The sequence below is a fragment of the Neovison vison genome, chromosome 8 (genome assembly GCF_020171115.1).
Source record: "Neovison vison isolate M4711 chromosome 8, ASM_NN_V1, whole genome shotgun sequence".
Taxonomy (NCBI): domain Eukaryota; kingdom Metazoa; phylum Chordata; class Mammalia; order Carnivora; family Mustelidae; genus Neogale; species Neogale vison.
Window position 1 is genome coordinate 139637586 of NC_058098.1, and position 26824 is coordinate 139664409.

At 51.3% G+C, this 26824-nt stretch overlaps 1 protein-coding gene across 2 annotated transcripts in view; it reads right to left on the reverse strand.

The window, feature by feature from the left end:
* Positions 1 to 26579, reverse strand: part of RNF144A (ring finger protein 144A) — an 85375-nt gene extending 58796 nt beyond the window's left edge. Inside the window, exon 1 of one of the 2 annotated variants that reach the window (XM_044262129.1) lies at positions 26382 to 26579. Coding sequence is in view for 1 of the 2 variants with exons in the window: in XM_044262128.1 (XP_044118063.1) it covers positions 24214 to 24301 (88 nt within the window). In the remaining variant the exon portion in view is untranslated. Of the gene's footprint in view, positions 1 to 24213; positions 24303 to 26381 lie in introns of those variants that run through there. The other variant, XM_044262128.1, reaches the window with a different exon arrangement.
* Between the last annotated feature and the right edge of the window lie 245 nt (positions 26580 to 26824).

The following is a 26824-nucleotide window of genomic DNA, read 5'->3' on the forward strand; positions in this document are numbered from 1 at the left end:
AAGCGGCAGAATCAAACCAGGAGACAGGACGCCTGATGCCCAGATCATCGGTGTTGCCGGGCCGCCCCACTGAGACGCCAGGGCTGCCTACACTTCCTCTCCAGATTGACTGGCGGCCCCTTCCTTGCGAGCTATTCCCCGGGGCTGAAATACTGGGCTGAAGGCAGGAAGTCGGCCAGAGCGAAGGGTCAGGGAAAACACACCATCACCCTAAAACTACCCTGTCCTCAGCCAGACCCCACCTAAGAACCCCGTTTGTTTTTCAGTCATAACCATCCCATCCCAAAAGCTGCTGTGTTTATTTTGCAGCATTCTGGATCTTTCTGGTACCTGTGCCAAACGAGATCAGGAGTATCCCGTAGGGCAAACGGGCCGCGCAGCGGGGCCCTCCCCACTCCGTGCAAGTCTCACGGTGCCCAAGGAATCAGGCCGGCTTGAGAAACCAGACAACTGAAGGCCACTCCTCACAGCCTCTTAGACATCGAGGGAATGGAGAGAACTCCCGTCTGCACAGCCCTCCCAAAGGTCCCAAGTAACTTCCGGGCTGGGGCCAGCCTCAAGCCAGCTGGAGTTTCTAGAACAAGGACCGCACAGCGGGGCGGCAGGAAGCCCGCAGACAACAGCAGTAAAGCAAAATGAAACGGTGATCAGTGCTTCTGGCTTTCTACAGCCGCCTGATACTCAACAAGGTGTGTGCTCACCCTCCCTCATAATCAAACAGGTAAGAAAATGCGGCGATGGAAAAAGACGGAGAAGAATCCATGAAACAAGATGGGATAGGGAGGGAGACAAACCATAAGTGACTGTTAATCTCACAAAACAAACTGTGGGTTGCTGGGGGGAGGGGGGATGGGAGAAGGGGGGTAGGGTTATGGACATTGGGGAGGGTATGTGCTTTTGGGTAAATTGGAAGGGGAGGCGAACCATGAGAGACTATGGACTCTGAAAAACAATCTGAGGGGTTTGAAGTGGCGGGGGGTGGGAGGTTGGGGTACCAGGTGGTGGGTATTATAGAGGGCACGGATTGCATGGAGCACTGGGTGTGGTGAAAAAATAATGAATACTGTTTTTCTGAAAATAAATAAATTGGAAAAAAAAAAAAAGAAAAAGACACGTTTAGGAAAATCATGTGGAGCCAGGAGTGATTTCAGTGCACAAAAATCCAGATCCTTGAGGTTTACTTTCTTTAAGAAACATGTCTGTGCCCTCAGTTTTATGCAGGCCATGGCTTTGGGGGCATAAATGTAGCTCAAAATTTCCAGTGAGGATGAGGGTCTGGGAGGAAGCACCAGGCCACTGAGAGGTCACTGCAGGAAAGTTGTACATAAAGAAGGCTCACGTCACCCACATTCCAGGCCTGGACACCGAGTGCTGACCCCAGGGGCATCACATCACCTGGTCACAGAGGCCTGCAGCTCTCCAGGGGAACCTCGGCAAGTCACTCAATCAAGCCAGGCCTCAGTTTCCACATCTACAAAAGGAGGGTGACTCCTGTAGCTTGTGAGTTTGCCAGAACCAAGGACGGCAGACTGGGTGGCACACGCGATTTACTGTGGGCAGTTGTGGGGGCTGAAGTCTGAGATCAGGTGTCCCAGGGCTGGTTCCTTCAGCGGCTCCAAGGACAATGTGTTCCAGGCCTCTCTCTCCCCTGGCTCACAGGTGGCTGACTTCCTCCTCTGTCTCTTCCCACTGTCTTCCCTTCTGATGTGTCCGTCTCCAAACTTCCCCTTTTTAGGAGGACACCTGTGGTGCTAGTGCACAGCCCACCCCAGTGTCCTTGTTTCTATCAGATTCTCTCTAGAAAGACATTGTCTCCCCATAATAGCACATTCCAAGGTCCTGGGGACAGGACTCGGCATGGGAATCTGGGGGCACACAGCCTACAGCAGTACTCAGGGCCGTCGTGAGGACCAGACCCATGAACAGACATGACACACTGCTATGGGGCCTGAACTACGTCAGGGCTCTGCCAGGAAGGGCAGTTGCTGTGGTCGTGATGACGCGTGCTCTATCACAGATGATGGGCTGTCACCACGGCCACAGCCATGGACCAGGAGGCAGGGGAGCCGAGATGCCTGAGGCCATGGCCACCGTGTCCCTGAACCTGAGACCTCATCTGACCAACATGCTCCGCCAACCTCCTATTGTCACTGCCAGGGAATGGGACGGCTCTCGGAGGATGTGGCATGACAGTCACTGCCCGTTCCTATGTTTGAGGACAGTGCTTCTCTGAGGTGGTTGGCAGCTGCCCCACCGGGTCCGAAAGTGCATCCTTTGTCCTGATGAAGAGTTACTTTGTTTCTCCCCAGAGAAACTGGCTCAACTGATTTGTAATTGACAAATCTATAGGTAATTCTGGCTGCTACATTGTATGGCTGGAGAAAAGGACCAAGTTACCAAGGTGGGTTTATCTGCTGTGAGGAGACCAGGCTGGCCCTGAGGAGCGGAGGGGGTCCTCTGGCCCCAGAGTCCTGCTGGGAAGCCCAGAGCCTCATTCCCGCCGGGGCCACAGGCCACACTGTAATTACTGGACACTGTACCATGTTCCCAGAATAAACCCTTGGTTTGCCCTGGCCAAGGATATGACTAGCAATTGGCTAAGTTGGATATTGCCAACTAGAAGTTTGTTCTGGCATTAATTCTGACCTGCCTGCCTCCTGTGCCCTAAACGTTCACTGTCCTCCTCCTTCAACCAAAAAAAAGTACAAATGCCTTCTGCCAACATATTTTAACTCGTGAGTCATCCCAGAGGATATTCTCATTCTGTATTTTCTAATGCAAATAAGGAAAGCCAGAAGGTTCTAGAATGCATCTGCAGAGCGGCTGCCCGAGGAGACACTTGACAAAGGGACCCAGGCAAGGCTGGGCAGGCTGGCCCCACCGCTGTCCCCGTCAGCCTGGGCCCTGCGGTCTTAGCCTCCCAGGGATGGCACAGCGCCCTCCCCACAAGTCCCCTCTGTTCCACGTCACAGCTGCAGGGCCCCCGGCGACCAGCGTGGTAGAGCAGGAGGGGCCCACATTTAAAAGCAGCGAACAACAAGTCCCGGAGAATGCAGGTTCCTTTCAAGAGGAAACCATTTCCCTTACAGATGTCTGCGTCTCATTGCATGCAGTGACCCGTTTCTGGAAACCATCCGTGTTCCTTGAAATGCTAATAAGAGGCGCCCCCAAAATACAGGTTCCAAAAGCAAACAGATTTGTGCTTTGAGTTTAAAAGTATGTTCATGTCCTTCAACTGACCTGATTCTCCCAGCAAGCTCCTGGGTTTTTCCCTATTTCCACACATAGGGAAATGGAAATCTACGGGAGAAACGCACCTTGCTTCCCCCAGAAGCAGACCCTGAGACACTGATCGAGTCAAGTAGCTTATTTAGGAAGAGATGCCAGGAGCAGGGCCGTCGCTGCGGGGAACTGAGGTAGGCTGGGAAAGGCGAGCGGTAAGGATCTGTTCGCCAGCAATGGCCAGGGCGGTGAATGGAAGCTCTTCCCTCTGGGGAAGGTGGGGGGCCTCTGTCACTCCCTGCTCATCGTCACCCCATCCTAGAGGCAAAGGAAGCAGCTCTCCGTGGGCAGGGGCTGCTCCAGGCGGGGCTGGTGTGCTCGTCTCCACACCTGCAGCCCCCACAGGGGCAGGTCAAGGGGGCTCCTGATACTAAGTCCTCAGGCAAGGAGATGCAGGTGCCCACAGCCAGGCCAAAGGGCACTGGGGGGCAGGGGCAGGTCCTTGCAGGCCCCAGGTCTCCTGTCCTTCCCCTGGCTGGGTGTGCCTGAGCCCTGTGCTTCTGGGAAGCTCTCCTGTGGACAGTGATCAGGAGCCCGGCCCTTCTGTGGATGAGGAATTCCGTGTTCCACGTACAGAGCCTGGTTTGCGGCATCTGTCAGGCACAGTAGACTCTGACTAGAGGAGGAACAACTCAATGGCGCAGAGATGGGTTAGAATGTGTTCCGCTCCGCATGTGAACTGCTAAGAGCCTCTGGTCCTGGAGCGAACAATGGACCATTGGGGAGTCCCAGGAGGGTTGGGGACTGGGGGCATGCACGAGGACATGAGGATGGAGGGGCTCCCAAAATGCCCTGCAGATGGCTATAAACTCAGGACCCCATTAGCAGAAACCAGGCAGGAACTCAAGGGTCGATTTGGGGAAAGGCGTCTGTGCAGTGTAGACACATGCCCATGCAAGAACAGAGGCCTCCCAGGGGGCAGTGTCCAGGAGGTGGAATCCCAGGGTTGGCGGTGGGGAAGTGGGCCCTGTGCCTGCTGGGGATCAGGGCCCCTGCAGAATCCCAGCGCTCACCCACCCGTGGGCTCCCTCTGCATCCTGCGCACACAACGCCCCCCACGGTTCTTATTCTACTGAAGGAACGAGCTTCCTCAGACCAAGGGACCAGCTCCCCGAAACTATTTACTGTGCTGCGGGATGCCGGGGGAGGAGGCCCTCCCGGAGAGGGCATCGAGCGACGATGGACCTCTACCTTAGAATGTTCTTTTTATAACAGGCTGCTAGGGATATTTTGGGGATTGGGAATTTCAACAGTGGCAATTTTTCCTTCTCCCAAAACAAACCTCAAAGCACAGGCTTGCAGGTTCTGGGAAGCCGCTCCTGCCGACCAGAGAAGGCCCCCGTCTGCATCTCTGTTGTTTTGCATTCTGCTCCCTGGAAGGACAACATCCCCCACGTGGGGGGTAAGCCCAACGCTGCAATCTTCCAGAAACGTCAAGGCTAGCGTGTCATGGTGACACTCACAGGGCCGACCAAAGCACCTCTTTTCTTACTAAATACAGGACTTCAGAAACAAGGCAAACACAGGGCCTCACAAACAATTGTTTGCTGAGTGAATGCCTTCTCTTGGACTGAATGTGTGACTGTGGTGTTTGGAGTGTGTTTTCCTCTCTTTCTTGTTTCTTTCTTTCTTTTTATTTTTTTCTTTATTAAATTACACTAAATGTTTAACTCTCAAGACTAGAATGGACATCCTGTTTCAAGATGGGAAACAATACAGGAAAACCCCAGTGAACCTGTACTGACTGTCAAAATAGGCATTTCCTTTTACTATTATAAAATTAATTAGCAAAAATTAAAAAAAAATAAATATCATGCTTCTTTCACTGTTCACCCGGAAAGGACAGGGAAATGGCTTCATCTATGGAGCCCTGAAGACGCAGCCCTGTAATGTTCCCCAGAACCCGGGGCACGGGCCACCCGCCCTGCACCTCCTGTGAAGTCATACCCACGTGCACCTACTGTGGATGCGAGATGTTCACGCCCATGTCCAAGGGTGTAAGAGGGTACCCAACTCCTTGTAATGATCCCCCAAACTCATCAAACCCTAAACATACAGACCTTTCTGTAACTGGGTAATTGCAAGAAAATGCGTTCCCTGTAAGAGGGGGCCCAGGGCTGCCAACCCGCTGACCAAGTCCTCCCCCCAGACCCCACGAGCACGGCTCTGCACACACACCACTGAGCAGCTCAGCCTCCCGCCACGGCCACCAACACACCCCTTTGCAGCCACCAAGGATGTGTCCCATCTCCCCTCCCGGACACATCACAAACCACTCCGGGCAGAGTGTTTTATGCATCCTGTGATGCCCCCTCCCGGCAGTGCCCGGCCCGCAGAGCTGAGGGAAGCTCTTGTCCACGCACCCCTCCAAGGACGCGTCCCGCAGAAGTCCTCGGAGGACTCCTCCTGACACAGTGATCCGGCTTCTGCACCCACACCCCCCACACCCTCCTCCATCTCAAGCCACAGGACGGGGACTCCACGGAAGGGGAATTCGCCCAGAGGGCGACATGCTCTCTGGCTGTCGGTTTTGTTGTCTGTTCCTTTACTAAAGTCTCTGCTCCACTTGCAATAGTTTCCTCTTGTGGGGCCCCTGTTAGTCCTGCGGCAGCGCTGCCTCCGAGCTGGTTGTGGGGGCCAGTCGGTGAGCCAGGAGGCCACGAGACTCGACAACCGGCTCCCAGCGCGCCCCCAGACGGACGGTTCTCCCGGGCAAACCCCTACCGCGGGCACGCCATGTGCCTCGCGTCTTCTTCTCGCGTGCGGCTGTCTGGGGGCAGAAAGTATATAAAATTCATCTTAAAAACCCCGAACTGTCATCCCGCGACGGCACATAAAGGACATCTAACCCAGAAACCCTGGGTTTTACCTCCAGATGTGTCCTGAACCAGCAAGAAGGCCCCCCCTTCGACGGAAAGGAAGGACAGAAGGGAGGGAAGGGAGGTACCCTCCCGGGTCCGTCCGAGCCCCTCCTCTGGCCGTGTTCTCTCCTTCTGTCCTTCTGGGTGGAGGCCCCCAGGGGAACGGCATCTATGCGGATTCGGTTACACAGATTTGTCTGAGCAGGGAATGAAGGGAGACAAAGGGGCTTCGCAGAGAACAAGAGCCAAGTGGCAGCTCAGCCCATGGCGAGGCACGTCGGGCACTGGGGGGCCCAGGCCTCCCGGCTGACAGCACCGAGGCCTCAGTGGGGACGAGGGAGCACACGGAACCCATCCGACCGGTGGGCTGCGTGTTAACTCCAAGGCCCCAACCACAAACTGGGCGGATGTTCTCTCACCCCTAAAATGCATGGACACGTGTCCACCTGAAGGCTCCTTGCCTGGCCCGTAAGAGCGAACATCTGCCCCACCAGGTCAGGCCTGCGTTCTGAAGGAGCGAACATTCCTTCCCCTGGGAAGTCTCGATGGCACCTTGCCCCCTCCTCTCCAGGCCCCAGTGTGTCTCTGTGGAAGGAGCAGTTCAGAAAGCAGCGTCCTCACATGTCCAAACCCAGACACCGGATCTCAGGAGTTGAACTCCTTCCCCGGACTTGAGAGCCCGAGTCCAGTCTACGTACAGCTCGTCCCCCCCAGTCCTCAGCTCCCGTGCGCAGGACAGTCCTCTTACTCATCCACCTTTTAAATTCACCAGTATGCTCGGGCTCCTGGATGGTCGGTCAAGCTTCCAACTCTTGATCTCAGCTCAGGTCGCAGTGTCAGGGTTGTGGGATCGAGCCCCATGTCAGCTTGGTGCTGAGCGTGGAGTCTGCTGAGGATTCCCCCCCCCCACTCTGTCCATCCCCGCTCTCTCTCTCCCTCCCTAAAGAAAATAATAAAATAAAATAAAATAAAATCATAACACTCATGTGGTCTCTCTTCCATGGCAACCCTACCACAGTTCAAAGACCCCCAAAAGTTCGGCACCAGCCTCATGATGGCCCAAGCCAGAGGAAGAGCATGGGGCTGTCCAGTCAGGAACTGAAGACATCCTCTGTGTGGGGGCTGGGCTGGGTGCCGGCTAAGGACACCCCACCTCAGGAAGCTTGCACACAGCGATGAAATAACTCACATGCATAATTAACCACGTAATTGACTGATTGACGGGTATGACCTCTCCCATTGATGTAGTTGTCGCCACAGCCCAAAGCGACATATACGAGGTACCCTGAGTTTACAGACGAGGACACTGAGCTAGAAGGTCAGAGCTCACACAAAATGTGACACGTGTTTATAGTAAGTGACGGGGAGTTCCCAGAGGCCAACAGACACGACCAGTCCCACGTCCACTCTGCCGTCCAGGGACAGCAGCTCCAGGAGGCGGTGGCATGTCCCGGCGGCCTCACGGGGAATGCTCCAGGGGAGAGGGCACTCTGGGATCGGGGGGATGTCGCTACATGAGAGCAAAGCACGCCGGGCAGGACCACAGACGAGACACGGGCCCAGCCACGCTGTCCTGACAGAGCCCCCCACGGCACGATGGGCCTCGCCAGGGTTCCCGTTTACGGAAACAAACGCTAATGGCCTCCTGGCTGAGCACATCTCATCTCTCCAAACCCATGAAGATCTCTTTCAAGGCCGGATCTACGTCTCTCTTTGGATCCCCAGAAGCTGTACTCACAGAGCCCTGAACAATGTCAGTGCTTAACACAGAACTTAATGAACAGTGAGCATCCTGAGACAGACAATGCACTTTTATAGGAGTCCAATCTCAAAAATAAAATGCCTCCAACCCACAGAAAAGAATTCGTTCCTTCCCGGTCGGATCTGGACTGCATACATCATTTTAACACCTGAGTAGAGCTAAAAGAAGAGAGTATAATCTGAATATAGATCAAATACCTGCAGAGCAACCAGCCTTTCCGTGATGGGATAAGGGGCAGCAAGAAACCCATGAACCGACTGAACATTCGACGTAGGAAAATAAAGGCATTTATTCCTTCTCGTCCACCTGCAGAAGCTCCCGGGTCTCCGCGTGTCATCCTTGCACGGCTGCCACGCTCATCTTCACTGTGTGGTTCCAAATTTTTAGTACGTGTGCATTAACCCATGATGTTTTAAAAGAGAAAATACAACAAAAGGCATACAGAAGAAAAATCATAAGTCCACAAATCAAGAAAGACAGCAAGGGGACCAGGTTTACTTCAAACACCAAAGCATCACACACACACACGCGCGCGCACACACACACACACACAGATACACACACACACACACACACCTTCAGCTGGGCATTACGCTGACCAGTGACCTCACACCATCCCTTTGCTGCCAAGTTCAAAACAACACGCAGGCCAGTTCTTTCTTCAGCAGAAGGAAGTGCAAAAAACCACTCGTGGACGCGCTTCTGGGAGCGGAGCCAGGACCTGTGACACTCGCCGGGCACACATCGGGACCCACGTGGGCACAGACATCACAGGCATGACCGTATCCTCTGTGGACGAGGACACTTGGAGGCACAGCCTGTCCGCACACCAGCATTCTCTCACGTACACCCAGCAGGAGTCACGATTGCTTTCTCGTCACTTCACAGACTGGGCCAAGTTCCTTTAGCTGCGCGTGTCGGTCCTCACCTTCTAGAACATAAGCCGGCTGCTCTCATCGCCCTGAGGAAGTAGCATCTGGGATCCTGGCCGCCCTCCCCCCCACGCCACTGTTCTAACAAAACAAAAGCAGAGGTTCCCTTCCTGGCCTGTCTTCCATGCATCAGAAGCAAACCTTCGCTAGGTCGCGTTTGCAAAAGTAAGAACGTAAGCCGGACTCGAAGCGCTGCTCCGGAAACTTCTGAGAGGCGCGGCTGGGCTTTAAAGGTGTCCTTCCAAAGGTACAGACGTCCGTGCGGCACCTCCCAGCCCACCCCAGGAGAGAAACAGAAGGAAATAAAATCAAAGGGTTTCAATGACGAAAAAAACACCAAAACTCTGCACAGTTTACATTCCTCCTCGCGTGTTTCCATGTCATTTTCCATCGACCAGACACTACCGGCAACGTATGCGTTTGTAAAGAATAAGTGATTCTCAGAATCCTGGGGTGCGAGGTCTGGGGTGGGGTGCTCAGCAGACAAAGGGTCAGAGCAAGGAAATACAGAGCGGACTGGGTAGGCCCCACGTGAGAGCAGGCACCGAGGTCGGAGACCTATGTCATGCCAGACAAGCCCTGAGTGGTCCCAGGGGTTGGGGCCCCCACCGGCTGCTCCCCACGAGTAGTCCCAGGCCCGGGCACCCTGCCGGCTGCTCGGGCCGCCTACACTTCCCCGGGATGTGAGCGACCAATGGACCCCAGGGTCTCCATGTTCTTAACCATCAAACTCCTTCACAGACGTTCTCGGTCCCCGTCCCACCTCCCAGTCCCTCTGCTTCTTTCCACCTTTGCCCCCTGCCCCGACAGTCGTGAGCTCATGGCAGAGCTGAAGGGGACAGAGCTCGGAAACTTATTCCCAAAAGACAGACACCAGCGCTCCCTAACACTTAATGTAAAGTGTTGCGTCCTAGCAGCGAGTGCTTCCGCCGAGCGGTCAGCGGGGGGACTGCCTGTCCCCCGCCACCGTGCGTGCAGACAGAGGTCGCCCTTCTGAGCACACAGGCAAAGGCCACGACCCCGAGGGGATGCAGGCCGGGCTCGGCTCCCTCACAGCTTCAAGTCCACAGGGCTCCGGCACGTGTGAGCTAGTGTACATGGAGATTAAGCAGCGCTCACACAAATGCTGCCCGTGACCCTGGCTTGCGGCTGGAGGCCGGGGGCGGCACAGACCCAGGCCCTGCAGCGCCAGCAGGTGCCAGCCTCGGGCAGGAAGGTCCGCTGCGCCACGCAGCCTCAGCGAGCAGAGAACAGGGTTCTGGGTCCTCCACCCCAGCTCATACCACACGCCGTAGGAAGTTTGGAAACAAGAGAAAGAGAATGTTCTGCTGCCTAAACAGGAGCGTTCTGTGAGCATGGGGCCTGCACATGCTTAGGCCCACGCGGGTCTGAGACACCCGGACGGCGACCCCACAGCCGAGCACAGCCTCGCCCTCGGGTGGCGCCGCCTCCCCAGCCCTGCACACGAGGCAGGCAAGGAGTGCGCAGCATGCGTGTGTCTCTGACTTCGGTGTCCTCAGGCACATGCAGCAGAAACGGAGAAGCGCTATCAGTGACCCTGCGCCAGGCCCCGCCCTGCACGTCCCCCTGCCCACGTTCCCAGGAACCACTGCCCTACTGGGAAGGATCCTTTGGGAAGTCAATTATGGTCACAGGGTCGCTCCCAGAATAGTGGACAATAAGGCTGTGGCCTGGCACAGAAGATCCACATCAAAGCGCCACGAACGTGCCCCTATGATTCAGGAAAGGGTCAGCTGCGTGGCGGCTGAAGGCGCGGGTCACGGCTGCCTTCTGCCACTTCCCAGAGCACCTGCTGCTCCACTAGCCACGGGCTTCTGAGGGGGTGTCACACAGGTCACTCTCTGCAGATGTACACTCTCTCCGGTACACACAACTGGGCGTTTGAGCCTGGAACTTTCTCTTTAATAGGCTGCTCTACTAAAACTTTTCTTTCCTTCCAAACCAGGTGATAGCTAGAGGGATGGGGAATAAGCAAGGAGGGCTTGTCCTCTCTTCTGTCCGTTTGTCTGGGCCGTCTCTGTCGCAGCAGTTAGCAAGCCAGCGGGCTTGTCGTGAAACAGCCCTTTGACTCTCTGGACGTCTGGCCAGCCTTGCGAGGGGCCAGCAGGTCAGAGCAGTGAGGACGCAAAGGGAAGGCTAGGGCGAGGCTCAGCGGGACCGGTTCCAGCACCCCACGGGAGGCGCACGTGACCGCCTTCCATCTGTCACCTCCCAGAACAACGTGACAGGAACCCTGCGGTGGTCCATACGTTCCCTCCATCCTGACCACCCACTGGAATCCGTTATGGCCTCACGGGGCACTTCCTGGATCAGGGGGCCTCGGCGGCAGCCTCCGCACCCTGAGAGCCCCGTACCAAGCTGCTAAAACCCAGGCACACTGGGACCGGGCCGAACGGGGTGGGGTGAGGGGTCGAGACGCCCACAGCACTGACAAGGGGTTGTCGGGTTCAGAGACTGAGGAAGGGGTGCAGCACACAGGACGTGTCTTCTCCTTACGGACTTTGCAGGGCTGGATCTCCGATTGTACCCTTAGGGGTGCTCTAGGGTCTCAGAAGCCCAGAGCAGAAGCCCCAGTCAGTCTCGGTGTTTGGAGACATGACAGTGTGACTCGCAAAGATGCCTGGAAGAGCACGTGGTCGACCGCACAGGATCACCACCCCGGGGACTCCAGGGCACCCCGTGCGTCAGCCATGCGGGCCGGGACCGCGCCACGGCGAGCAGACCAGCCCCCCCCCCCCCACCGGCAGTCACGGCGTCGCAGTTTCAAGGGGACACAAATGGGGCTTGCGTCTCGGCGGCTCCTTCGCTCAGCAGCACTCCCGCGTGCGGCTGACCTCCGGGGCCTCTCAAAGCCCAGCAGACGCCAGGCCTTCCTGCGGAGCTCGCAGCGCACACCCGTCCAGCAGATCCGTGACCGCCGCCCCCGGGGCTCGGGTAGGGCGGGGAGGGGCTGCCACAGAAGCTCCGGCCGGAGAAGGGGCTTCTGCACCAGCCGCGGCCCAGCCCCAGCGTCCTGCAGGCGCCTGACGGAGGGGAGGGGGACGCCGTGAAAAGCGTCCGGCGGTCACCGGGCCCTGAGAGCAGGAGGCAGCAGCAGGCCAGGCGCAGAGTCTGACCGTGGCGGCCGAGGCCCGGGAGCCGCGGATGGAGTTCCGCACAGTGTCTTCACGTTTGTCCCTTTACACCCATCACTCCAGAGCCCGAGGGCGGAGAAACCAGCAATAATGTGGAACGGCCTCCGAGTCTTCTGTAGCACGTGGACGCTACCCGATACTAAGCAAGGGAGTGGAAGACACGCGACCGAGCCTTCCAGAAGTGACACGCTGAGCGAGGCCGCACACCGGCCCCAGATGCCGGAGACCCGAAACCAGCCGCTCCGGGGACCTGCCTGGAGACAGCGGAGAGACGGAGCGCGCGTCCGTGTACGGCCCAGCAGACCCGGCCTCCGGAGTCAACGGCCCGCGGGCCCCGGAGCTCTCGGACACTCCGTCCCCTCCCGACCCGCGGTCGTGCCTCCACCCGTCCAGGTGGTCATGGAGACGGTGAGACTCCGCGCGCCCGCGGCGGGGAAAACACCAGAGGCGCTCGGACGACAGCGGGGACGGGGAGGCTCTGAACACCTCTGGCCGCGGCCCGGCCGCCCACCGCTGTGCCAGGTACACGCGCGCCACCCACGGGCACACGGGGGACACGCGGACAGTTACGGAAGGTGCTGTCCTCAGGGACTTTACAGGAAAATAAACAGCTCCGCCTGCGTGTCTTACCTCAGGGAAACAGAAACCCGCAATCGGCCAGCGGGCAGCCGAGACTCGGTGGTACCAGACACGGTTCTCTGGGAATCAGAGCCCCCTCGCGTGTCCTCTGGGCTCTCCTGGAACAGCCACGAACCGTAACCAGGCTTGCAGGGACCACCTCACTGTCCACGGCCTCGGAGCATCCGCCACCCCGTGGTATTTTTACAGCTTCTTTTGGATCCAGGAGCTGCAGGGATCGTGTACTCGGAATTTAACTGGTCTTTAGTGCGCCCATTATAGCTGCAAACACAGCCTGTTCCCGCGTGCGGTTGGAGAGGTGGCCGGGAAGGAGCCCTGGAAAGTCACAGCACAGAAATAGCATGTGACCTGTCTGCTTGAAAGAACCAGTCCTCTGTGGCCAGCAGTGAGAAGCCAAGTGAGAGCCTGAAGCAGACAGAAGACAGGGACGAGACGAGTCCCCACTACAGGACACTCCGCAGGCTGCTCGGCCTCCCCAGGAAGCCCACGGCAGGCCCAGGGCTGCGGTTGAGGAGATGCGGCAAGTCTGGCTGGAAACCTGGGGTTCCCCAAGCAAAAGGGCAGGACAGACAGGAGCTGGCATTGAAGAAGTCATTCATGGTGGAAATGTGACCTCAAGTCCTGGCTGACTCCACAGGGAGCGGCTACGCTAGCTGTTTGGAGGAATGAGCTGGTGACGGCAGAAGGAGCCGTGTAGACCTCCTCCAGCCACCAGGCGAGCTGTGACCCCCTTGGAGCCCCTGGTTTCTCTTCTGCTGAGAGGGAGGGTTAAAGGCACAGGAGTGTTGGTGGGCTCTGCCGCTCCGCAGCTCTACCAGAGGACAGGGTCAGGAAGCCTGAGCTAGTGTGGGGTCAGGTGCCCCAAATTTGTTCCAGTCTGAGTCAGCTCTGACTTTTATTTCCATTTATTTTTAAGACATTGGCCTACCATGAGACTTATTGGAAGAAAGGGCCACCGCACCACCACCTCCCTAAAATAATTTTGGAAACTGCTACAGCACGGAGCTCCATGACTTCCTTTGAGCTGAAGGTTCTACGAGGTTACATCCAGACACCCGGGTGCTGCCATACAGGGAAACGTTCAGGAGGAAAGGCCCATCTGATGGGCCCTAACAGGGTCTGGCTCAGTGCCACAGACCTAATAAACACTTTGGAGAATGAAACCCCGGTGGGTCCCAGAAGTTCAAGTCCCTGAGAAAAACAGGGGACAAAGAGGTTTCTTTTAAAAATCTCTTTTAAAAGTCTCTATATACCATTGGCCTTTTCTTTTGCGCCCGGTCATGGTGTGAGCCCCCTTATATACATGTTGATTCTCTATAGAAAATAAAAGTAGAATGAAATCATAGAACTAAAAAGTCTACAATACCTTGCTGAAAATAACTAGTTTTGACAACGTCCTGTCCTTTCTTTATGTTTATGGTTGGACATTAATGGAGGAAGGAGCTTCTCTGCTTGCACTCAGGTTGGACCCGGATCATTCACTCAGTCCAAACTGACTGACGACCGGGCCTCCCAGTAACACTCGCTCGCTGTCCACTGACAGTCCGCACGGAGGCAGCAGCACCTTCCGGACTGAAGGTCAGCGCCCTCCGGGACACTCCCAATACAGAAATGGGTCTAGGACTCAGGAGACCACACCTTTAGTACCAACGGAGATGTGATGACCTTAACACCAAAAGGGGAGACGGCTACTCTTCTCAGCAGGATGAATTATTCCCTATGAAGGTCCCTCACACTAGAAAATAACCAAAGCCCAGTTAAAATATTGAACCAAGAAAAAGCGCACATAGCTTATAAATTTAAGTCAGTCGCAGTGCTCTCCAGCTTTGCGTATTTTAAAAACCAAGGAGTTACAATATTTGTCTTGGACTTTATGTATAGTATATGGTAGAATTTCAGCAACATCCACTAGGAGAAAAGGAATAGAATGTATAACTGTCCAATTATAAAAGGAAAAAATAACAGTAAGACTACAAAGAAATGAACATGTATTTAAAAAAAAAAAAAAAAGGAAGACGGGTGCCTGGATGGCTCAGTGGGTTAAGCCTCTGCCTTTAGCTCAGGTCATGATCTCAGGGTCCTGGGATCGAGTCCCGCATCGGGCTCTCTGCTCAGCAGGGAGCCTGCTTACTCTTCTCTCTCTGCCTGCCTCTGCCTACTTGTGATCTTTCTCTCTCTCTCTCTCTGTCAAATAAATAAATAAAATCTTTAGAAATATATAAATAGATAAATAAACAAAAGGAAGAAAGAAAATAGTATAAAATAACTTGGGAGATGAAATCCAAATATATTAAAGATCATAAGAAATAGATAGGTTATGAACTTGATAGCCAAAAGAAAAAAAAATGATAAAACTGACCTGTAAAGAGAGAGGGAGATGCAGAAAACCTTAAGAAATTGAAAAGATTGGAAGTCAAAGGGCAGAGAAAAGTGATCCAGGGAAATGCTAACTAAAAGAAAGCTATCACAAAAATTAGCATTTAAACCAAAAAACATAACTAGAAAAAAGAAATCAACTACATAAAAACAAAAGGTCCACTTCATTATTATTACTGAAATGTAGAATTTGTACATTTCTACAAATGTAGAATTTGTATCGCTTCATGTATTTGTATACATTGAATAGCTTCAAAACATAAAAAGCGAAATTGATAGAGTCGCTGAAAAAATGGCAGCTACACCATCATAGGGGAAATTCATTAGACATTACATAATACAACAAACATAGAAAATTTGTAAAACTATGGGAGATATAAGAAGCAGTATCAATGTAAATTTAATAAATACATAAACCTCATAATCAACAAAGTGAGAATTCATAAACTTCTCGAAACTATACAGAACTTACAAAACCTGAGACCACACAGGGGCATAAAAAAAAATGACCCAGCAAATTTCAAATCATAATATCACATGGACCAGGCATTCTGCATTCAGTGCAGTCGAGACAGACGTCAATGATGTGAAGAGTCCCCAGCTGTGAGAACTATAAAAGACTTCATAACTCACGGGTTCAGAAGAAAGTACAGAACAATGATAAGAATATTATTTAACCAAAGTTGAGATGCCATTAAAGCAGTACTAAGAGACAAACTGATTATCTTAATGCCTTTATTAGAAAAGAAGCCTAAAAGGGGTTGAGTTGTCTGAGGCTTAAGAAGTTAGGAAAGCAACGACAGAATAAACACAGAGTAGAAGGAAAGACCCATTACAGATAAAAATGAAAATAAATCACAAATAAATCTAAAGAGAATCAACAAAGCCAAAAGTGTTCTTCTTTGAAAATAATAATAAAACGGACACTCTTTGGCAAGTTGGTCAAGAAAAAAAAGAAAAGAAACTATATATGTAGTGAAACCTAAATAGCAGAGACTTAAAATTAAATGAGTAATTTTGCACTGATTTTAACTTGAAAAGGGGAATATTAAATAGACTCCTAGAAAAATATAATTTAAGAAAACTGTCTCAAAAAGAAAGGAGTTCAGAGAGCATGGATGGCTCATTCGGATCAGCCTCTGCCTTCAGCTCAGGTCATGATCTTGGGGTCCTGGGATTTGGTCCTGCATCAGGCTCCCTGCTCAGCAGCGAATCTGCTTCTCCTCCCCTCCCCACAACCCTCTGCTCTCCCTTTCACTCTCTCTCACAAAAGTAAATAAATAAAATCTTTTTAAAAAATGAAAGGACTTCAAATAATGTTATAAGCCTTGAAAAAAAACTGAGCAGATAGAAATCTCCCAACAAGGAAAGCGCTAGGTCTTGTTTTCAGTTGAGTGCAACCGAAATTTCAAGATAATTTAAATCATACACAACATCTTGCAAGGAATAGGAACAAAAGGAAAAAAAAATAAACCTCTTTCACAATCAGACAAAACCAGTTAGAGTACACAAAAATATAGGCAGACTCACTCATGAGTAAAGAAACAAAAATTAAACAAAGTAAGACCAAAGAGAATCCAGATGTGTATCAGAATTGTATTTAGGGGAGAAAAGCCATAAAGTTGAATGAGCTGGATTTACCTTAGAAGTACGAGAGACTTTGCCATTGGAATAACACCTGTAATACAGCACAATAAGAGGAAAACAGAGGAAACTACATGGTCATCCTAACAGATGCAGAACAGACTTTGATAAAACTCAATATGTATTTATGATTAAGAACATAAAACACAGCTCTGCGAAACAGAAGCATACAGGAACTTCCTTAACCTAACAAGAAACATTAAAAAAAAAAAAAAAAGCAACAATAACATCATTCTTAATTAACTTAGAACATTACTTAAAAAAAAAATCAGGAACAAGGAAAAGACATCTTCTATTATATCAATGAAACATTGTATTAATGGGCCAAACTCGACAGGAGAACAAGAAAAGAGGAGAACTGAAAAGGAATAAACAATATTTAGTCACACATGACTTTCTATATATGAAGATCTATGGACAAAATATTAGAAATACTGAAGGCTTAGTAAAACGGCTAAATGCAAGATCAACATACAAATGTCAACCACATTTTTATCCTCCAGCAAAGATGGAAAACCAGCCTAGACTAAGGAGCCTAGGACAAAATGTATGTACCTAGGAGAACATAGAAGATGGAAGACCTAGCTACAGAGAAGCATAAAACTACCAAAAAAAAATTTGTGAAGACAAATGTAAAGACAGTGATAGATACAATGTTCATGAATAAGACTCAGAAAAAAAAAAAAAAACACCCTAAATTCTTTATAAACTGACATACAGAACTAATGAAATTCTGCATTAGTTTTTACCTTAACAATGGCTGTCCTGTTGTTTCATAAATTAACTTTAAAATTTCTAAAGAAAAGCAAAGGTCGGAGTACAGCCAAATATCACTCAATAAGAGAAAAAAAGGTGAGGGGACCAAATCTCAAGTCTTAGTAGAGGCTACAATAATTAAGAGAATGATGGGGCCCCTGGGTGACTCGGTCAGTTAAGCATGTGCCTTCGGCTCAGGTCATGATTTCAAAGTCATGGGATCAAGTCCCGCCTCAGGCTCCCAGCTCAGCGGTGGAGGGGGGGGGAGTGTTCCTGCTTCTCCCTCTTCCCCTCCCCCCACTCATGCACACACTCTGTCCCTCTGTGTCTAAAGTAAATAAGTAAAATAAAATAATTTTTAAAAAGAGCATGCTGCAGGATGCCTGGGTGGCTCAGTGGGTTAAGCCGCTGCCTTCAGCTCAGGTCATAATCTCAGGGTTCTGGGATCGAGTCCTGCATCGGGCTCCTTGCTTGGCAGGGAGCCTGCCTCTCTCTCTGCCTCGGCCTGTCTCTCTGCCCGCTTGTGTCCCTTCTCTCTCTCTCTTTCTGACAAATAAATAAATAATAAATAAAATCTTAAAAAAAAAAAAAAAAGATCATGCTGCACTGATACAGAGGTGGGGAAATGCATGAACATGTAAATACAGAAGACCCGGGAAGAAACCCATGCACATATGGAAACCAGAATGCACGACGGAATGCATATTTCAGATCATTATTACTCAATAAATGGTTCTCAGTAAATTATTTTTCCTATGGATAAAGATCATATTGGATTCCTACATCACACACCAAAATTAACTCCACGTAATGTTAAAACTGGCAAAGGAAAATACAGAAGTAACTTCAGACCTCAAGATACAGAATAGCGTCTTAAATGAAAGGTCCCAGTGATAAACGGGCAAGGTTGGCACTTTATCAAATATGCTAAAATCCAGAAGGTCTATTTATCAAAAGACACACCTTGTAAAAATATATGGCGCAAACGGGGAGGTAGTAGTTTAACGCATGAAATGTACATTACTCTTCAGAATATATTAAGGATGTTTTTAATGAGAGGAACATACCCAATCCAACAGAAAATGAGACCAAAGAGAGGAACGTGTAGGGAATGTCCTGGGAATGTTCCTGAGAGGAACGAGGAAGCAGGTGGTGAGTAAGTGTGCAGAAAGCTCTGTGCTCCGGGCACTTCTGCTCGCTCGACTCGGAGCCGGGCAGAACTTAAGGAGCCCATGGACACGAGTGATGGGGTACGTCAGGCAGGGTCTTCCAAGAAACCTATTCAGTGCTGACGACGGCGCCAACGGGTACAATCACTTCGCAAATCACTGCGTTTTCTCCTGAAGTTGGTCATGAATTAGCCTTTCTTCAGGCCCAGAAGCTCCTCCTAACTATATAATCAAGAAAAAAATGCAAAGACCTGGGCCCGAAAATCAACAGTCGAATGTTCTAGGCCAGACAGTGAGATCACCCAACGCCCCCGGCAGAGAGACGCAGGGATTGCCGGGGGTCGACACCGTCTAGTACCCAGACCGGGAGGTCGGATCAATTCATGCACAGAGAGCCACAGAGAGCCACGCGGTGAAACCGCAGCAACAGCACTGAGCACACAGGTCTCCTCACAGCCGGAGCCCGTTTCTCAGAGTCAAATTCTACAGGGTTTAGCGAGATACACACCGCCCAGACTCACAAGGGAGTGTTAGAAGGTGGGGGGCGGGGGGTGGGGGGTGAGGGTGGACAGACGGGGGAAGAGCGTTCATAGGATGCCACGGTACTGACATCTTTGCATAGGACCCAGGACATCCCCTGCACGTGCTCCGTAACTCCCGTAACTCGCACACGCGAGGACATCTGTGTATCACATCCTACTTGACACTTCCTTAAAAGCCCTCTTTGGAAGGGTTCCAACGGCTTACCCGGTTTACATTTAAAAAGGTATCTTTTGGGGCGCCTGGTGGCTCAGTTGGTTAAGCAGCCGACTCTCTATCTCAGCTCAGGTCATGATCTCAGGGTCCTGGGCACAGCCCGGTGTCTTTAGGCTCTGCACTCAGCAAGGAGTCTGCTTGTGATTCTGTCTCTCCATCTCCCTCTGCCCCTCCTCACCCCACCCCTGCCACGCGCTTGCTTATACGCTCTCTCTCTAAAGTTAATAAATCAATCGTTAAAAGATAAAATAAAGATCAAAAGAGTATCTTTTCATTAGTACTACATTTTTCTAGATGAGTAAACAAAAAAAAAATCATACTGGTTTTCTCTGGGGAAATCAAAGAGACCATTTAAATTGGTATTTATTATCTTCTTTGTAGTTTTATTTTCATGATTTTACTATGTGTGTGTACTTATTTAAAAATTAAGGAACCAGCTTATCTGGCAAACTTTCAAAGTGCAAGTCTGAGGTTAAGAGCAAAGACAGATCCTGGATGGATTCAGAAAGCCCACTGTTGCCTCGCCAGCTCTGAACTTAAAGAGAACAGGATGCTCTAGCTGAGCCGGTGGCCGGATCTCTGAATGGAAATCTTGGAAGATACCCACGCCCTCCCCCACCTCCATCTCCATCACCAGAGATGCATCTCTGGGCTACAGAGGTCCAGATTCAACACCGGCACCAGCTCTTAACATCTGTGATGTCACGATCCTTAGTACAGAGGACATCCTTCATGTCCTGTCCGCTAACGGAACAAGAATCTTGCTCAGAACATGCACTTTTGATTTATTCTCTGTTCTATAGAAAACTTCTTGAGTCCTTTACAAAAGAAAGAATTTTGTGAAATGTTTTCTCTAGGCTAGCACCCTCTTCAAAGATTATGAAATATGATTTTTCCCCATCTTGAAACAATTTATACACAAAACACCCTGTTTCTGGTTGAACCTCACATTCACTTACCCATACAGTGGAAAAATCACAAAATGTTCCCCATTCCAATTTTTCAAAACCCCACATTGCCTTTGATCTCCTTGCTGGGGGGTTGAGAAGGTTATATTCTCTGGTGCTCTCTCCAACTCACACCACGGTGCTGCACAAAGAGGACCCAGAACAAAACTGCACGGGACTGGGTGGCCATCTTGCATGGCCTACACTTCCAGGGATAAATCCCCAAAGCCCCACTGGCACCCCTCCTTGCCTACACACCAACCCTGCCCATCCATGGTCTCCACAGTGATAGTCCCAAACTGCAAATAATGCCTGGGATTGCAGGACCTGTGGCCGCCCCCCTCGCTGGGCGTGGCTCCTCACAGAACTCCCATAAAGCACCAGTTCAAGGTCATGTTGTTCCTAAGGACATATATGGGAACGGATCATGTGTCTAAAAAAATGAAACTTCTTCCATATATATGCCAAAAATCACATAATAATCAAATAAAAACTAGCTTTAGTGATCCACCAATAATTTAATCACTGGATCTTCCTACAAAAGAAAACCTTGGGAAGCCACCTGATCTGTGAGAAAACGAATTACCACAACATCAGTCATGCAAGGCCCAATTTCTGGGAAGTACATCAATACAGTGGACGAAGGCTGTAGAAATGCTTTAATCGTACTCATTACTTTTCTCCTGGGGCACCTTGTTTCAAACAACATACCCAGAAAGAATTTGAAAAAAATATAAATTTTAATGTGCCCTTCCATGTAAAAGACTCTATTATAACAATGATTCAGTTATATATTTGTGCTTATTACTTGCATTTTTAGTTTGTTCTAATATCTTAAGAGACAAAGATCCTTTTCACTGCCAAACCAGTCAGCCAATGAGATGCCCTTTCTATCACCTTTGTATTTAATTCAAATAAATGTGTGGATAGATAGATAGACACTTTTTAAAATACGAGAAATAAATTATGGAACACACTTGTAAAATAAATTATTAAAATCAGTAAAGTCAGAATGAAAATGAGTTGAGGTAATTGAATTATGTTATCCATTTGACAATAAATTATAATGACCCAATACTAATGGTTTCCTCATTGATATTTAATCAAGCAATGTTAAATGTAGCTAAGGTCCTAAGTTATTTATGCAACTCCAAGTACAGGAGAAGGCATGAGATTTCTTTGGTAACTTTGTAAATGCAGGAGTCTATGAAGCTCTGTTGTTAGGCTTTTGGGCGCCTGGGTGGCTCAGTGGGTTAAGCTGCTGCCTTCGGCTCAGGTCATGATCTCAGGGTCCTGGGATCGAGTCCCGCATCGGGCTCTCTGCTCAGCAGGGAGCCTGCTTCCTCCTCTCTCTCTGCCTGCCTCTCTGCCTGTTTGTGATCTCTCTCTGTCAAATAAATAAATAAAATCTTTAAAAAAAAAAAAAAGAATAACCAAAGAAACTACTATATATATATATATAAAATTTTATTTATTTATTTGACAGAGAGATCACAAGTAGACAGAGAGGCAGGCAGAGAGGGGGAAGCAGGCTCCGATGCGCCGCTCGCCGAAGGCAGAGGCTTAACCCACTGAGGCACCCAGGCACCCTGATACTATTACACTTTTAAAATCAGGGAAAGTCCCTTGATTTTGTTAGGTCACAGGATCCAACTTTCCCGTCTGACTCTTTTCGCTGCTTCCAATCTTCTCTTCATATCGGAAGCACGATGGCCTCCAACGAATCTGCCCAGAACACTTCTTTTCTTTTTAATCCTATCATTACCTTTCACAAATTTTAGTGGCTCTCCATCAGCCACGGATTGATTCTGACTCCCAATATGCAGGGTCCAGCACAGGTGGCTGCTGAGACCTCTGTCCTCTCTCTCTGTCCCCGTCCCCGCCCCAGAGCCGTGCACAGGGTCTCAGTTCTAGGCATCCTCCCGGCCTCAGTGCCCACCCCTCATCACCTCCGTTGTGGAAACCGGAGCTGTACGCGGCCAGCTTGTAAACATCAGTCAAAGAGAAACATTAAGGCGAAACACCTGACCTCCCTGGTCCCTCCCAGCCCCACGCACGGCCTTGCACGTGACCGATGCCCACGGAGGTGAGCGGCTGACCCGTCCAGAGAGGCCCGCAGTCCCAGGGCTGGGTCCTCTCTCTCTCTCTCTCTCTCTCTGCCACTCACACCCTCCAACCCGGCAGATGGAAACCCGGTGCTTGTGGAGGCCAAGGCCAGCCTCACAGCGGCCGGCAGCAAGAGCAGCCCAGAGACCAAAGCTGCCCAAAGCTCTCCCACAAACAGAAAAGACACAAAAAGAAATAAAAAGAAACTGCAACTGAGTGACACACGGAAAATGTGCCTGTTAGGATTTATCTGAACAGAGCCTTCGGCCATGGAAACTCACAACAGCATCTCTAACTGTTCTCATTTCTAAAAATACCGCCCGCTTAACCCCCGCAGGCACTCGGAAACCGAGGGCACTACTGACGTTTTTTGCTGCTAGTTAGTGTTTTCAAGGACCTTTGCCCTAAAGCTTCACTAGCCCAGAGCAGAGGTAATGGGGGGCGGGGGGCCTCAGGGTGGGCCCTTCCTGGTGCTGGGTCACGGCCAAGGCCGGGCCGCAGCTGCTCAGCCCAAGACATCTTTTTTCACCAATGACATTCTCCACTTGACGAGAAAAGCAAACCAGAATTATCTTTCAGATTTAGCTACTTCAATCCCCAAAGTGTGAACTGGGGGGGTGGTTCGTAGTCCATGAAGACTGTTTCTCTTTCTAAATCCTAAACATTTAAAAATAGCTCTCTGCTTGGGCTGGAATGTCATGTTCTGGTATTTTGGCCTCTTCAACGTGGCTCTTTTGTGATTCTGAAGCCATTTCACCGCTCCTGGAATTTGCTGGAGACAGACTCGCAAACAGAACGTCCTGGGAGGTGGGTGTGGGCAGGAAAACAGGCCAGTCCACCCGGCCCCAAGGCATTTTCTCTAGGGAGCTTCCCTGCCTCCCTCACACCTGCAGACCCGCTCTCCATCTCCGCGCAGTACACGCACTGCTCAGAAAGATGCCACCACCCGAGAAAGTTTAAGTTTAGGTTAAAAAGCAAAAGGTTGGCAAGCACATAGCCTCCAAGGCACGTGAGGAATGGGAAGAAGCAGCCGCAAATGTCAACGTACGCATTTCCTCTTTCTTTCCAGGGTGCTGAGGTCCTGCCCACCTGCCCACACCTTCCTCTGCTGCACGAAGCACCGTGTGCTCCCAGCCCCACTCCAGGGGCCAGTCAGCTACATGGGCTTGCCCATCGGAGTTTGGGTGATGGTAGGGGTAGGCCCTGGGAAGTCAGGCAGCGGAAACCGGGCCTCAACAGGGAGGAACACTGGAGTTCAGGCACCTGCCAAGGCCCCAGATCCCTGGTTCCCTGCACAGCTGCAGCCCAGCTCTGGTGTTCCTCACCCAGTCCCACCAGGGGCCCAAAGTGGACAGCGGTGACCCTCCTCTGTGCCCCCCCACCCATCGTCCATCCAGCCCAAGCTCTTCCTCCCACACGCCTGCCTCACCATCTGCAGTTCCACAGGCCCGTCTCCCTCCTGCAGACACAGCCGACTCAGGTCACCCTCTCACTCTGCACCCTCTGCTCGGCCAAACAAGAATTCGATTCTTGACCTACTGGGTGCCTCTGCTCCCCAGCTGAGCTAAGGAAACACACAATCTCCCTGATAGGGGTTTTGCTCCAGGGGCACTCCCAATGCACCACGTGACCGCTCTTTCTCGAGGACTTGTCATTCCTTCCCCGGTCTCCCCAAACTCACAACCCCTCCTCCACCATGGCTGCCTCCGCTGGCCACCTTGCTTCCTATTTCGCAAGGAAAATAGAAGCAATCAGAAGAAAACTGCCGAGTGAGCACCACACCTGGGTCCCCACACATCTGTCACGAGCCTACCCTCCCCCCACTTACCTGCATGTTTCTTGAAGCAAGAACTGCTTGTACACAGAGGCACCTCTCGCCCGCTCCAGAAATGACGGCCACAGCCCCCGTCCCACATTATCAATCTTCCACTCTCTACTAACTTGCCACCAGCCTGTAAGTATAATGTTAATTTTTCCAACCGAAAATTAATGCTCTCAGCCTTATTTACCCTAAACACCACCCCATATTCTGCTCCCTTTGTGGCAAAGCTTCTCAGGGCGGCTGTCAACAGAATGCCTCCAACTCCTCCCCTCCATCCTTCCCGCTGAATTCACTCCAATGGCACTTCTGGTTCCCAAAGTCACCAGGCCCACCTGCCATTTTTCTGTTCTTCCCAAAGCCACCAATGACCTGCCCGGCGCTGACCCAAGACAACTCTCAGCCTCACGTCACCGCCCGTAGCTTCTGACTCCCTTCTTCTGAGGTGATCTCATGTGGCCTCCAACCTCTCTGGCGGCTCCTGCTTGGTCTCCTTTGCTGCCTCTTCCTTCTCTCTCGCTCTTCACAGAGCTAGAAATGTCGCAGGGCCCAGGCCTCACAACTGGCCTTTCCCTGGGGTCTCATCTGATCGTGCTCCTTGAAACACCATCCACAGGCCCCAGACTGCCACTGCGCCCCAGCTCCCGTCCCAGTCCTCACTAGGGGAACGTGCAGAACTGTCCGCTCACCGTCTGTCCCCCAGCCGCTCCGCGTCTCAGCCTGAGCTCCCAACCCTCCCGTGGCCCAGCTTTCTCGCTCCGCAGACTTCCTGTCTCAGAGGGGACGACTCAGTCTACTTACAGCAGCTGAAATCCCCGACGTACTTAGCTGTGACCCTTCCTCTCGCACCCCACACCCATTCTCCTGGGACATTTTAGGGACTCTGTCTTCAGACTAAGCAGAAGATGACCACGTTCACTACTTCCACTGCCACCAGCAGGGCAAGCCACCATTATCTCCTGTCTGAATTACTGTAACAGATTTCTCTGTGGACCTTTAAATGGTCTCTTCATCTACCCTCCGCCTCCACCCCTACATTCTGTATCAATACAGAGGCCAAATGGGTCTATCAAAATGGATGCAGGGGCCCCTGGGGTGGCTCAGTCAGTAAGTGTCTGCATTTGGCTCCGCTCATGATCCCAGGGTCCTGCGATCCCGCCCCTCGTCCCACCCCCTCTGCCACTCACCCTGCTTCTGCCCTCTCTGTCACACAAATAAATAAAATCTTAAAATAAAAATAAAGATAAAATGGAATGCAGACCGTGTCTCTCCTCTTTAACACCCTGCACTGATTTCCCATCATGAATTCCCCGATGTCTGCGTCGTCAGCTTCCTGTCACCTCCTGACCAATCCCTGCCCCAACTCGCTTCCCTCTGCTGGTTCCCCTCCAGCCACCCTGCCTCCTTGGTGTTCCTCCAAGACGCAAGGGAACCTCTGCAACCACCTTTTCTTCTAACTACAGCGCTCTTGTCCCAGACGCCAAGCAGTTAGTTAGCACAACTCCTTAAATGCATGTTCACATGTCCACTTTTTAATGACACCTTTCTAACCACGCCCTTTAAAACTGCAAGCTACCCCACCCTCCTAAATTTGGTCTGCTCTTTGTTTTCTCCACGACACGCAGGCCTTGCAACGAAACATGCAATTCCGTTCTTCGCGCCGTCAGCTGCCTGTGGTCTGTCCCGGTCCCCGGCCCGACTCCATCCTGTGAGTGGGTGCTCACACCCCCACTAAACTAGGATCCCCAGGAGAGCGGCGGTTCGCATCTGTTGTGTTCACTGTGGGTCCCGAGTTAGCACAGGGCCCGGGAGCACAGCCCTCTGGTTCTCCATGAATGAATAAATCAGTGAGACCCTGGCCACACTTTCAAGACCTGTTTCCCGATCTACCAAACAAGACCAGCAAGCTCAACCTCACAGCTTGTTAAAAGCAGTAAATGAGGACCCATGTGGAACTCTTCATAAAATATTAATTACTATAACAGCTGAACATAATATGTTGAGAAACATCCTTAAAATTAATTCAGGAGCACTGTAGTAGGTAATTGCTTACATGATGTAGCTTAAGAGGTACAGAAAAATCTACCCAGGCAGGATTACAGTCTCCCCAGTGGCCGAGATTCTACTAAGACATAAATGAAGGTTTTTAAGCCTTCATTTTCCAATTTCAAAATTACCTCCGAGAAGTCCTGAGGGGAGGTGAGGAACTGTCTTCTGCCAAAATCCCGGGGCCCCGACGGGCTTCCGCGCATTCAGCTGGTTCCTCCCTTCATGACAGGATGTCCATGCGGAGCCGTGGGAGGTGGTCTCGGGCACCGGGGTCCCTCCAGACCTGGGGACCAGGAGGGTACCAGACTCAGCAGAGGGCTGGCCACCTGGGGAACAAGAGGAGAGCACAGGAGCTCAGAGAACAGGTTGCAGGAGGACGAAGCAAGACCCACCAGGCTGACTTCCAGCCAAGCCAGCACTGGCCTCTTACATCTCCAAGCCAGGAGGGAAGGCGACGGACGGACCCACCAAAAACTGGACGGAATCAAACATATGAGAAGTATCACGGTTCACTGGAGAGGTCTGTGGTATAAACAGCCCAATTCCACCCAGAAGTTAACAGATAAATCCA